At 39.2% G+C, this 14,532-nt stretch overlaps 1 protein-coding gene across 1 annotated transcript; it reads left to right on the top strand.

The window, feature by feature from the left end:
• Positions 1-673: 673 nt before the first annotated feature.
• On the top strand, positions 674-13,210 carry LOC136582826 (aquaporin-5-like). The gene is made up of 4 exons (XM_066584090.1): positions 674-1,113; positions 3,129-3,290; positions 5,775-5,855; positions 10,252-13,210. Exons 1-4 carry the CDS (start codon positions 751-753, stop codon positions 10,468-10,470), a joined length of 825 nt encoding a protein of 274 aa, XP_066440187.1. The 5' UTR covers positions 674-750; the 3' UTR covers positions 10,471-13,210.
• The last annotated feature ends 1,322 nt before the right edge of the window (positions 13,211-14,532 follow it).

Below are 14,532 nucleotides of genomic sequence, written 5' to 3'. Positions count from 1 at the left end.
AGACCCCCACTGATAAGACTTTCATCCCCTGACCTGTGAATAAGTGATAAAAATCAATCTTGTTAAAACCCCTTTAAGTGAAAAAATTCCCTACACGACAACAGAGAAGAAATAGCTTCAAAAATGTGAAATTCCAATGGTTGCCCCCCACCCACTGACTACAGACTGTCAGCAGCTTCTCCCAGTATCAGTCATAAAATGAAGTTTTAACTACATACTACTGCAAAATTAACACTGTAGCCTGGGCAGAGGGGCAGGAATGGGCATTTCTGAAAGCCAGTGGAGCTGCAGGCATATGCAGATCACCCATGTAAAGTACAAAACTAAAGGGCTTTATCTATTTTGAAAGCCATATTGCAGAATATTTCCTATGCTAAGTAATTGCACATTGTTGTCTTTAGCAAATATTATTTATACTATTAATAATAGTATTCTTCAGGAGGAACCTGGCAACGAATTAAGCAATCTGAATGTCACTTAACAAAGTGTGCCACATGGGGTGTTGCCAGTATGCAATACACTTGTGAAAATTAGAACTTTCTATTTTACCATTAGGGAAGGTCTGGATTCCTGTGTGCTGGAAACTTTTAAAGATCTGTCTTGTTTCTTGGGTACAGCCCTTTCTGGAATGGTTCCCTACTCTTCCTGTTGATATATATATGCCACTGAAATGCCTCTCAGGTAAATAGCAGGGAGACCCAAGCAAAGAGCAAACATCCTTATCCTGCTTCGATTTCAACTTAGAGCACAATGAGGAATGAAATTTGCTCCTTAGCGTTCGTCCGAGCAGTATTTTCAGAATTTTTAGCCACCTTAATATTTGTATTTTTAGGATTGGGGTCTGCCCTCAATTGGCCATCAGCTCTCCCTTCCGTCCTACAGATCTCTATAGCTTTTGGCCTTGCCATTGGCACCTTGGTACAAACGTTTGGACATGTAAGTGGGGCCCATATAAATCCAGCTGTCACAATAGCGTTCTTGTTGGGGTCTCACATCTCTATTTTGCGAGCCTTATTCTATATAGTTGCCCAGCTTGTTGGGGCGATTGCAGGAGCTGGTATCATAAGTGCAGTGGCTCCAGCGAACGTCCGTGGAAACCTGGCCATCAATCAGGTATGAATTTTCTGAATATGCTTGTTTTTGCCTGTCTGCATCTTCACAGATGTTCTAGATGTATGTGTTTTTGTATGTATATATGAGTTTGTCTTTAGAAATTTTCTAACTATGCATATTTTTGTATGTATGCATATGTGTGTCTTTACAAACACCTGTATGGTGAAATGGAATAAGCAATCCTGTCTAACTATTGGTATCACTACTGCGATACTGTGTACATGGTAGTCAGGACAGTTCTCTGTTATGGCTGGGAATAGAAAAGTATTTTTCTATGATGATAACAATTTTTTTTGGATTCCATTGAAGTATCTGTGCATGTAGATAAAAATCACCACTGACATATGTTCAGATTGGGGGTAAATGGTGCACTCTATGGCTTCCTATATATCTGACTGCATAGTGATTTCTAATGCTAATACAACATTGACAATTGTATTTATAAATACACACATATATACAAATACATGTGTAACTGTATCACAGATGAGTTTGTCATAACTCTTTGTAACATCACAATCTGATACAGTATATGTAAGCTTCATGTAGGACTACAAGTACACTTACCGCATTAACGGTCACTTATAATTTCATTATTAGGGGCTATGCTAAATAGTAAGGAACCCACTTTGCAATACACAAATGTGTGGACCAGCAGTATTCACTCAAATGCCACACAAAGGCATTTGGAGATAGATAGATAGATAGATAGATAGATAGATAGATAGATAGATAGATAGATAGATAGATAGATAGATAGATAGATAGATAGATAGATAGATAGATAGATAGATATGAGATAGATAGATATGAGATAGATAGATAGATATTAGACAGGTAGATAGATATTAGATAGGTAGATATGAGACAGAGATAGATGATAGATAGATATGAGATAGATAGAAAGATATTAGATAGATAGATATGAGATAGATAGAAAGATATTAGATAGATAGATATGATATTAGATAGGTAGATATGAGAGAGCTATGAGATAGATAGATAGATAGATAGATAGATAGATAGATAGATAGATAGATAGATAGATAGATAGATAGATAGATAGATAGACAGATACAAAGAGAGACAGATAGATAGATAGGTAGATAGATATGTGATAGATATGAGATAGATAGATAGATAGATAGATAGATAGATAGATAGATAGATAGATAGATAGATAGATAGATAGATATGAGATAGATAGATAGATATGAGATAGATAGATAGATATTAGACAGGTAGATAGATATTAGATAGGTAGATATGAGACAGAGATAGATGATAGATAGATATGAGATAGATAGAAAGATATTAGATAGATAGATATGAGATAGATAGATAGATAGATATGATATTAGATAGGTAGATATGAGAGAGCTATGAGATAGATAGATAGATAGATAGATAGATAGATAGATAGATAGATAGATAGATAGATAGACAGATACAAAGAGAGACAGATAGATAGATAGGTAGATAGAAATGTGATAGATATGAGATAGATAGATAGATAGATAGATAGATAGATAGATAGATAGATAGATAGATATGACATTAGGTAGATATGAGAGAGATAGATGATAGATAGGTATGAGATAGATAGATAGATAGATAGATAGATAGATAGATATGGGATAGATAGATAGATAGATCTTATTCTTCTTGTTACCATATGCTTCATATTTGTCCTGAAACAGTGTGCTTACACTATGTCTAAGTAGGGTCCAGTCCTCTCCATATGTAATGGACGGTCTCTGTCAGATGATATTGATGAGTGATTAATCTGAAGATATATGAGCGATTTTCAGCATTTGTGTAGCTCACTGATTAATTTTGTGCATGAGGGGAAGTGTCTAATTAGACTTATCTAGACGATTCCCTGAAAGATAATTGCAGCGTATTATATGAAGAGTCAATTAATTATAATTATAGTTTATTCTTCTAACAGCAGTAAGGGACTGCCAAGATTAATCAAGTCTGCAAGATATATGTTAACAATTTCCCCCTTGCAGGTAGCTGTTGGAACTTCAGGTCTGGCATTTGTTGTGGAACTGGTACTGACTTTCCAGCTGGTCCTCTGTATCTTTGCATCCACAGACAGCAGACGGAATGACAACGTAGGGTCACCGGCTCTGTCCATCGGGTTCTCTGTGTCTTTGGGACATCTCCTGGGGGTAAGATCATTGTGAATGCATTGAATGAATACATATAGTTACATGGTCTTAAATCGCTGCGTTAAAAAAACGCTAGTGGGTAAAAGCCCTTATACGGAAAGTGAAGCACTTCTATGTAACTAATTACTTAATGATAATGTAGATAAACTTTAGAATGTATGATACTATACTTTAATAGGGCATATGGACTGGGTCTACTTTATAAGACCACCTCTTAGTAAAAAATTTGCAATATTTACTATACTGCTATTACACCAGCTGTTATCAGTACTACTAGCACCACTGATAATATATTGCTGCACCATACAATACCTTTCTCTATACTCAGTAGTAATACGCACAATCTGGGCAAACTTCTGTATAGAACGATCAAACAGCAGAGTTTTCCCTGTAGATTGCAGGATCTTCATGTCAGGTCATACATTATATATAGTCCATTTGAGAACATACACTAAATTGACATATTATATAGACGGCAGTATAAATTGACCTGTACGATTCATCACATATCTCTGCTATAGGTATTTAATATTTCATGGAGAGGTTAGTAGTTCGGAACGTCAGGAATTTTCCGTTGCTCTGCTTAGTAAACATTTAGTAATCTTAAGCGGTTCTTAGCTGTATTACATGTCCAGGAGGAATTTAACACATTTATCACTTGCCGGATTGATTTTGAGTTGGGATCTGTTCTTATCATCATTTAGATAAATGAAGGCTTAAAGAAATAGATCACAAATCGGGGCAAATGTAACAATCTACATCTAATAAAACACTTCTAGATTATTATTATACATTTTCACATCTCGCAGGAAACACATAAGTTACTGCAAAATGTCTTTTATCATGAAACAGCGCCATTCCTGTACGAGGATTGTGTCTGATCAACTGAAAGGTGGTGAAATGTAATACCACAAGCAGCCCGTAGGGGTGGAATTTGGTCACTACTAGGAATCGGCCGCTGTGGAAATTCACACCCAAATCCACGTGTCTAAATGTTGGTTTTGATGCAGATTTGACCGCAGATTTAAGCCTTTTCAATTGAGCATCACAATCCGCCCTGTAGCGTTCAGAGTTTGGGGCAGACTTTTTCTTGTGTTGCCCCCATGTACAAAAGGGAGGTTGTTTTTGGAATAAAAAACACTCTTTTTTTCCTAATATTATAGAACCTCTTTGGGATCTTTCATGCAAGATGGAATTGTTACGTAACACACAGTGGAATTTGCCGCTGTGAACATCGGCACCAAAATGCGCACGTCTAAATACGGATTTTGATGCAGAATTGCCATTTTCAGTTCCTCATTAAAATCCACATGTCAGACAGATGCGAACGCCAATTCCATCCTGCATGTAAGGTCTCTGTTAGGGCTCATTCACAGGGTGTAAGCGCATTTCAGCCTCGTAAATATGCTGCATTTTTAGATGAGCGAAAATTGCATATACCATGTATTTCATCCACTATAGCGTATTTCATGTGTATTTACGCACACCCATTGATTTCAGCAAGTGACTCCATTATTTTAGTAGGACAGCTGACAAGGCACTGTTGACTGGGAATTATACAGTACATATTATCTAGTGGACCTCTTTCCACTAAATTTCTATGATCTATATATGTCCCATACTGTATGCCTAGTACTATAAATAAATAAATAAATAAATATATATATACAGTTGATTATAACTTCAGAGCTCACTGGTAAAAAAAACTATGGGCAGAACCCAATAACAGTTGGTGTGTAGACTCAGTTGGGTATGGGGTGTCTGTTATTTAGATCGGTACACTACAACTGTAACGCTATTACTCTCACATTGCCTGACTGTGACTGGCTAGTTAAACTTATCAGTGAGGTGGTAACAAATTCATCAAACATGTACAAGGAGCACAATTTGTACCATATCTATAGGAATATGTTTATGTGCAATGAGCACTCATTGTACCATGTCTATAAGATCGGGTGCGAGGAGATATTGAACCATGTCTATAGGAACAAGTGCGGGGAGACATTGTACCATATCTATAGGAACACGTGTAAGAAGCACACATTGTACCATGTCTATAGGTTTTTCTAACATGACAAATCACTCAGCCATCGTACAGTAAACATAATCCTCTTCCAAACCACAATAGATGGTTCCTAGCCATTAATTGTGACATACTCCTATATCTTACACTTCCGCAGTCACACATATTCCCCTGGTGGCAACATATGGTACTATGTTTTTTTTCTTAGAGAAATCCAAACCCCATACCCCACTGTGTATACACAGCAACTGTTTATTGGGTCTGAACACCTCTAGTTTAATTATGATCCAGATAGATAGATAATGTACGGATCTAGCAAACTTTAACATGACATTTCACTTGTTCTACAACGTTGCAGCAAACACTAAGGCTTGTTATGTATTGGACTGATTAGATTAGTTATGTTACATTTGTTTATATATAAGAGTCTAATTAACTACACATTCTGAATCTATTAACAGATTTACTTCACTGGATGCTCTATGAACCCAGCTCGATCCCTCGGCCCTGCAGCCATTACCGGAATCTTTACCGATCAATGGGTGAGACTTTACTTTTTATCTAATGTATTTATGAAAAATCTGAAAACCTCCATTTGTTACATGCATGCTGCATTCCAGAATATTCCTAGATGCCTATAGGCACAGGCCTACCTTTCCTGATGGAAAATCTGTCCAGGTTTCTATGAGAAGAAACAATTATTTCTAAGGCCATGTTAAAACAAGAAGGGAACTCCTAATGCCTCTGTACGGAATCAGAGACATATGGAGGTACATTAGTGACTCACAGTAGAATATGGTGGCTGTCTCTGTACAACTCAGAGGTTGTAATATGTTTCCGTCCACGGGTCCTTGAGTAGTGAGATCATAGGATTACCAGCCATATTGTTTAAGGGGTTTTTACACAACCAGTTCCCATGCTTGTTTGGCCGACAGCTATATTGCTTAACGCATACATATACCTGGCTGCTCGGCTGAGCATGTAAGTACTCCAACTGTAGAATCCTAGAATGGTAGAGTTGGAAGGGACCTCCAGGGTCATTTGGTCCAACCCCCTGCTCAGTGCAGGATCACTAAATCATCCCATACAGATATTTGTCCAGCCTTTGTTTGAACACTTCCATTGAAGGAGAACTCACCACCTCCCGTGGTAACCTGTTCCACTCATTGATCCCCCTCACTGTCTAATATCTAACCAGTGTCTCCTCCCTTTCAGTTTCATCCCATTGCTTCTTGTTTTTCCTTGTGCAAATGAGAATAGGGCTGATCCCTCTGCACTGTGACAGCCCTTCAGATATTTGATATTTAGAGAGGGGAGAAAACAGCCGCCAGATGAGGCTTATCTCCAGGAGACAAGGGGATTGGGCAGTTGAAACCCACCTACCTGATTGTTACCTCTGCTGTTGGGGTAGAGTGAGGAGACCCTCATACACATAAACATTTTTAATGATGTCACATAGTTTGTGCCCCTTTCATATACAATACATAAGTATATCTAAAAATAAGAAAGGCTACAGCTGAAAGCAGTCCCTTAAAGGGCTATCTCAGAAATGTGTTTGTAAAGTACCACATCCTTATAATTATGCCATACAAAGAGTATAAACACAATAAAAATGTAATTACAAATTACAACATGTCATCAAGTCTAACTATATCAACAGCACGTACATACAATAGGTCATCACTTATGTTATCACGTATGTAGCTTTAATAATACAACTAAGTGCAGGTTTAGAGGCTGTCTGCACATACGCGCCCTTAATAAAGCTCTCATTTTCTTTATTGCGACTCTTAAAATTGTAATCAACACCATTGTTAAAGTGATTCAGACCTACAGCGGAGGTTCGTAAACCCAGTAATAATTGCTTCTATGTTTTTGTAGCTGAGATCTTTCTGCTGGCTTCGCAATGTGTTTGTCATCCCATCAGCACTGCTTATTGTATTGCCTTTGCATCTGATGTAGAGATCGCTGTTCTGTATGTAATGTGTATTTTAGTTGTATTGACTATTGTCTTGCTGCGACCGCGCCGATGTGAACGGTCCCAGCAAGACAATAGTCAATACAACTAAAATACTAACACTGCCATGTTTGAGTAAGCAGGCCGGCCGTCATAGTCCAAGGTGTTTTTAATATTTTGCACAAAATTGCGCATTTCGGTGCGTGATTACCGGCAATTGCGCACCAAAATAGGGCAAAAAGATGTGTTTTGTGTGACATGTGCTTTAAAAAAACGTGTGAAGGAATCCATTTAAATCAATGTGTGTTGGAGCCTTTAAAGATTTATACATTGCACTTAAGGTACCTGTAGGACTCCTTCACATGGATGTTTTATTGCGCGTATTTGTGCACGCACAATATACGCGCGCAATACTCAGAGAATAGAACCTATTGATGTCAAGGGGTTGGTGCTCAATGTTTTTTGCGCACCCATTTCTATGTGCCAAACATAGTGTTCTATTTCACTGCATATTTGCGAACTAAGGGCCCCAAAGAAGTCTATGGAAGTTGTGCAAATATGTGCTCAATGCAAATTCGTAATACGCAATTCCATGGAAGAAAGAAAACATCTGGACCTCATTATGCTAAATAGCCTTTTAAATCAGGGGGGGCGCATATGAACAGGCCGGGCATGCACCATAAGTACAGTAGTAAGTGCCCAAACATGCACAGATGAACCTTGTACATTGCGGAGAGGTTGAGCGTATTTGTGCCTACGCTCCTTTGAAGATACCTTTATACGGGAAGTCTACCAGCCGAATAATCGCTCATAAGTGTGAATTCAATGATAGCTGTGCAGTGTAAACGTGGCCACCGGCAGGGAGACGAGCGATAAACCACTAGTTGATTAGTTTCAGCTTACTAATTAATATCAGCGGTTGATAAAACATTTTTCCACTGTAGAGTCGCCGCCGTTCGTATTGCAACAACTTGAAAACAAGTTTGCATGGAAATCTCCTCTATGAACAATATCTTGGCAAGCAACTAGTGGTGAACAATCATCGCTCTGTGTTTAAAGCAAACGTATGCTTGAGTGACTATGTGAACAGCAGCTGCTCCGTGTAAAGGCACTTCAGGGCAGCTTCACATACTCTACTTTTTGGGAAATGAACTTGCAGTTTTTGATGCAGTTTTTGAGCCAAAGTCAGAAATGGATTAAAAAAGAGCGAGAACTATAAAGGAAGGACTTCTACTTCTCTGTCCTGCTGATACACTTCTGACTTTGGCTTAAAAAACTATCAAAAACTGCAAGTGCATTTTCCGAAAAATGCTGAATGAGACGCCAACCCGAGGGCTTCTTCAGATGTACGTATTTGCGCACAAAAAATATGCGCATGCAATATGCAGGTAATAGAACCCATTGATTTCAATAGGTTCATTCTCATTACTGTTTTTTGTGCGTGTCCAAGAATATAGGACCTGCGGATTTGCATACGCAAAATCTGTGCACAGAATATGCAGCGAATAGAAGAATAGGTTCCTTTGCATAGACTTTTTTTCATTACGCGTGAGCAAAAAAAACAGCAACATGCTCTACTTTGGTGCGCAATTGCATGATTTTGAGTGGAAAATCAGTAACACCTGGGACTAAGTAGGCTGGCCTGCCTACCCAAACATGTGAGTGGTCCCAGCAGTGCCAAAAAGTACAGTAAAAAGCACATATACGGGCGCGATAGCAGGCCATCGCACTCCCTGCAAAGCATATATACGTTTGCAATAGCAAATGTATATGCGCTTGCGCCCGTGTGTGGCCACCTTTAGAGCTGCAGCAAAGTGGATGATATCTAAGCAAATCGCATGTACGACTGCAGAAAAAATCTGCATGAAACCAGTGCAAAATCCACACTGAAATCAATATGTAATGAGGATTATAAATCGCAGCATGTCAATTTATGGTCTGTAATTAAGCTACCTGCATTAACACACCCAAGATGTGTAATGCAATGTATATTAGTAAATTGGAGAAAGATATTTGTAATTACACTGCATTACTCTTCTTGAGCTGATCCTTCATTACAGCCTCTATTATAGTCCTGAGCTGAATTTACCATTTTGCTGGCTGCTAAGCTGAAATGTTGCAGCATCCCTCTCTGCACAGAGCTCTGGTGATCCGTATTGCCTTTTCACAAGCAGTTTCTATGCAGAGGAGTTCAGTTAATTAGTTTTGGGTGTGTTTATAGACATCATTTGGATACTGAATACAGCTCTGAAGTATAATATACTGTTACTCTGAATCAATACAAGATATGTAATACAATGTAATTAAAGGGGTTGCCCGGGACTTTTATGGACTTTTACTATTGATGACCTATTCTTAAGATAAGTCATCAACAGTTGATCAGTGCTGATCTGCCGCTTGAGATGACCGCAGATCAGATGATCACTGGGCCTGTTGTTAGCATGGACAGCACTGGAAGCAGATGGCATATTGCAGGGGCCCAGTTTCGTAGTGCAGGCACAACTGAATTTAATGGAAGTTGTGCCTGTAGTACCAAACTGGGCCAATGCAGTGTTGACAGCGCTTTCTGCTTTCCATGCTGTCAGTGGAACCGGCCCTTGGCTGAACGGTGGGGATCCCAAGCGGCAGATCCCTGACAATCAGTTATTGATGACTTATCCTGAGGATAGGTCATCAATAGTAAAAGTCCATGAAAGTCCCCAAAAACCCAACTCTTTACATAAATTATATCCATGTACTAATTGTAAAATTGTGCCCAAAGATGGACACGCCCTTTAATTTTCTACAAACTATAGAACCACTTAAACAAGAGGCTCAACCATTCCAAGTAGATGATACGAAGATCTGAAACACATAAAAAGCTCAAAATAAGATAATACACAGAATAGGCCAGTAAATCAGAGTACGGTGGAGATGGAAAGCCCTTCTGCTTGTAAATGCATTGTACTGAGAGATTCAATTAATTTCCATTGTTCCTTCAGGTCTTCTGGATTGGACCAATCGTTGGAGGAATTTTGGCTTCACTCATCTACAACTTTGTCCTGTTCCCACATAACAAGAGCCTGTCTGATAGGATGGCTGTCCTGAAAGGTACATATGAACCGGAGGAGGAAACATGGGAAAACAAGCAGGATCACAAGAGGCAATCAGTGGAATTATACTCTGCCCACCCTCTGCCCAAGGGCACAGAGAAATTCTAAGCCTGTTGAACTTTATACCAACCCATTATTTATGTCATTTGTCCAAGCTTAAACGGGGCTTTCAGCAACTGCAGTTGGAAGTGCACATAATTCTGTGCTGTAGTTTCTCTTCACTTGTAATCCTTTGTAAATATACTTTTGTTTTGTAGTGCTTTATAGCATTACTTGATATAATACCATTATCTTCTCTATTAATCTTTGAGGCTCAGGAGCTTCTAAACCACAAACGTCCATCAAAAGCCATTTTATGTCGAGTCTCTTCTAGTAAGTCAGTGGCATCTACATACACGGGGTGTAGAGTCATCAATCATGCAAATAATTCAGCCTGACAGACTAATATATTGATCTGGAGCCGTGAATTGTGTACAACTGATACAACGAACGCAGCCTCTCAGGCTGACCATAGTAACTCATCTCCGCATAAACAATGTCACTTTAGATAATTCAGCAAGCATTTGTATGGCAGGAGATTTTATTTTTGTATTTACTGTATAATTGAGTTTAGTAATAGTAAACTGATTGAAGTAGAGGGTTGTAATTAAATAATAGATGTAACATAGAAGAGATGGAAATGATATCTTGCATGTGCAGCAGCTCGCTTCATTCTTAAAGGGCACTTACACTAAAATAAGAAAAGAAATTGCAAGTAAATGCAGTATATTATCTTGGGATGTCAAAAGTTGGGGAAAAATAGGAAATTTTTCAGCATACTGTTTGCACCCATCTTCCTCTGACTCCTGAATGACCATTCCACCTAGTTATCTTCCCATATAACTACATAGTTAGTGGTGATGAGCAAACTTTTGAAAAAGTTCGGTCCAAATTAGTTCGAACTGGAAGTTCACCAAAAACCCTAAAACAGGTGTATAAAATTGTCTAAACGCCAGTGTTCAGGACTAGTGTTGAGTGGTCTGAACCAGTAGAACCCTGTTTTGGGTAGAGCTTTGCTAAAAGCTCAGTTCAGGCTGAACCAAACTTTTAGCAAAGCAGGTTCTACTGGTTCATTCCGCTCAACACTAATGATTAGGCATGCTTTCAAGTTACAACTTTAAGAAAGTTTGGTGACAATCACTATGGCAGAAGCCAGACGCCATCTCTCTGGTCTGGAAAATAGAAGGAGTCCTGAGCCACAAAGATTTCTCTATGGCATCCATAAAACCTAAAAGAATTAACCGAAGGAGGCTGTATTGATGAAACAACCCCTTTAACAATCTTGCAGAAGAGAACAGTTGCAAGTTTTTTGATCGGGGGAGGGGAAATTTTAAAAAATCTTTCACTAGTTATCTTAAAGTATTTAAAGGGGTTGTCCCATCTCAGCAAGCTATGCTGTTCGGTGGGGTTCCGATAGCAGGTACCACCATTGATCTTAAGATATCATCTCTGGCACGTTACTGAAGTCTGACAGCAAGGGACAACACCATTCCCTTGAATGGGTACTGTTGGTGATAACCGAATTAAAGTGCTCAGCAATCTACAGCAGTCCCAGTTCACTTCAATGACACCTCTGGAGATTGCTGAGTGCTTGAACTTGGCTATCTCTGGCAGTCCCATTGAGGTGAATGGCGCAGTGTTGCACATGCATGACCACCAAAGTCAAAATTTTGTGGCATGCTGGGAATGATTTCTCTGGATCTCTGTAGTCAGCTCCCCCACTGATTAGCACGTCATCCCCTATCCTGTGGCTAGGGGATAACTTGCCAAGATGGGAGTACCCCTTTAATATTTTTTTATAGCCTTTTGAAGGGTTTGTATACTTTTTACATATGAACCCAGGTGTAATATTGTACATGATAACAAGATCCACACTTCTCCCCTCTCCCTGCACACTGAGCCTGTAAATATAGCTTCAAACTATATATATATATATTGACCACTGCCATATATGCAACACTTTTCGGATGTTAGAACTATGTGCATTGAAAACTGTATCAAAAGTTCATCAGCTCCAAAAAGTTCCGAAGTAATGAAAGTTCTGTATGTTGGCTCCGATTGTGAAGGATATGCTGTTAGTTCAACATTTTGTACAGCTTTTGCTGTCTGTATGTTTTTGCTCAAGCTTATGTTATACTATACTGTATATTAAAGGTGATCTCAGGTTTCTTTATAGAACATTGGGAAGATCTTATGCTTGACTGTATATATTGTAGCAGGCCTTACGGGCTTGTATATATGCTGCTATATTGTGCTTATGACATGTCATGCATTCCCTATACTGCATATTAATGCATCATGGGTCCAAACAATTGACTATATAGTACTTGTATATGTGCAAGGTAGAGCTGTGTACCTGTAGGGTGGCCCACTAAGTCTTACAGTTTCACATGATGAAGGTATAGGCATTGTTGCTACTGTTTAGTGCCTCCATAAGGAAGAATACTTATGTAAGACAGCATCCAATGGAAAATGATCTTTTTTTTCCTTTTATGGATCCACTATGAATCTGAGAGAAACAATATGACACAATATCATGGACCCATAGACTTCTATAGGCACCATATTATGGCTCTGCACAATTTGGAACTTGTATGGAGCCGTGATACAGTTGTGCCCTTGAGGCCTTACTTGTACAGTCTGCATTAGTGAGCTGAGCATTAACACTTACCTGCACCTCTAGGTTTTTACTGACTTCTATGGCCGTCTTAGTGTTTTAGATGCTTTTCCTATATTTCTATTGAATGGAATTCCCGATGTACTCTTCTAATATGTGTACAATGCAATTAAATTTTATGTTTGTTATAAATTAATGATCTCCTGTATCATGTCTAACTACTCTACAACGAAAATTTATTAAAGGGACCCCCTGGTGCTGGACAAATAAAGATGTACCTGATGTATATGCTGCTCTGATTGGCCAGTGATGGTCACGTGAGCAGCATGCAATGCCTTAGACTACCGATACATACTAACCTACAGTGTGCATAGGGTAGCCAGAGAAGCAGTGCAGCCTTCTTTCTTGTGGAGAGTCACTTTAAGTAGTTTACATCAGTTTTTGCATAAAGTATGTCAAATATTATTGCAAGTCATCAGATGCACCACATTTTCACAAAAAGTTTTTACATCTTTTCACGCACCTATTCTGCGCTAAAACCACGCACGTGTGGACGAGCCCTAAGGGTACTTTACACATGACAACTGTTCTGTGCAGAAGCGACTAACAGTTGTCCCAATGACAGTTGTTCAGTGAATGGAGGCGGAGCGCTCCAGATATCCCTTCCGGCCACCCACCTCCATTCACTGTGAACAGGCAGTCGTTCATAGATTAAGTCTGCCTGTTTACACGGAACGAGAAGTCAATTACTAGTTGCTGCATTTCTATGAACTGAAATTAAGCTGCTAGTGACTAATGAGTGATTTCTCGCTCGGTAACCTAGCATGGCCCCATTTCACATGGGACAACTATCGCAAAAAATGGCTCCTGTGAATGACTTTTTAGGCCGTTAGTTGGCTTATGTAGAGCCACCCTAGAACTGTGCATTTGTTGACATCTTTGATACTTCGAAGACACAGACTCCAATACCAGTGCCATCATTCTAGGAATCAGCGACACTTCTGCTCATGGACTCTCACTGTGCCACTTTTTGGTTAGAGCTAAACTTCACAATGCTACATCACAATGCAGGGCACACTAGCCGAGACTCGGGCACAACTGGCATTGGACACACATTGTACATCCATCCGTCTGTTGTCTGATATACACAGACACAGCACATTGATATGCATTGGCATGTTCTATTTCTTGTCCGTAAAATGGACAGTAGTAGAACATGTCGTGTGAAGAGCCTAATAGGCTATAATGGGTCTGTTTGCTGTTTGTGGAATTTCACAGATAGCAGACGGCCCCATAATACATATAGTGTGCCGATGAATTAAGTGTGAAGAAACTTTGCCACAACAGAAACTCAACAATAGCAAGAAATCTAGCAGGTTTGGACTTCTTGATATCGTCAGGTCAAAGCAACTTGCAAGTCACAACACAATCACATTTTCTTTCATTAGGCTGCAACATCGGTGTATCGGTGTACAGCGATTATTGGTCATGCGATATGTGTTTCCCTTTGGCTT

Source organism: Eleutherodactylus coqui, chromosome 1 (genome assembly GCF_035609145.1).
Source record: "Eleutherodactylus coqui strain aEleCoq1 chromosome 1, aEleCoq1.hap1, whole genome shotgun sequence".
NCBI classification, from domain to species: Eukaryota; Metazoa; Chordata; class Amphibia; order Anura; family Eleutherodactylidae; genus Eleutherodactylus; species Eleutherodactylus coqui.
The sequence above is the reverse complement of the archived record's forward strand: the minus strand, read 5'-3'. Positions and strand labels throughout refer to the sequence as shown.

Excerpts from the sequence above, each read along its gene's own strand:
- LOC136582826 (XM_066584090.1), top strand. The coding sequence starts at position 751 with ATGAGGAATGAAATTTGCTCCTTAGCGTTCGTCCGAGCAGTATTTTCA. Across the intron at positions 3,291-5,774 it reads CTTTGGGACATCTCCTGGGG|ATTTACTTCACTGGATGCTC; the intron begins GTAAGATCATTG and ends ATCTATTAACAG. Across the intron at positions 5,856-10,251 it reads GAATCTTTACCGATCAATGG|GTCTTCTGGATTGGACCAAT; the intron begins GTGAGACTTTAC and ends TTGTTCCTTCAG.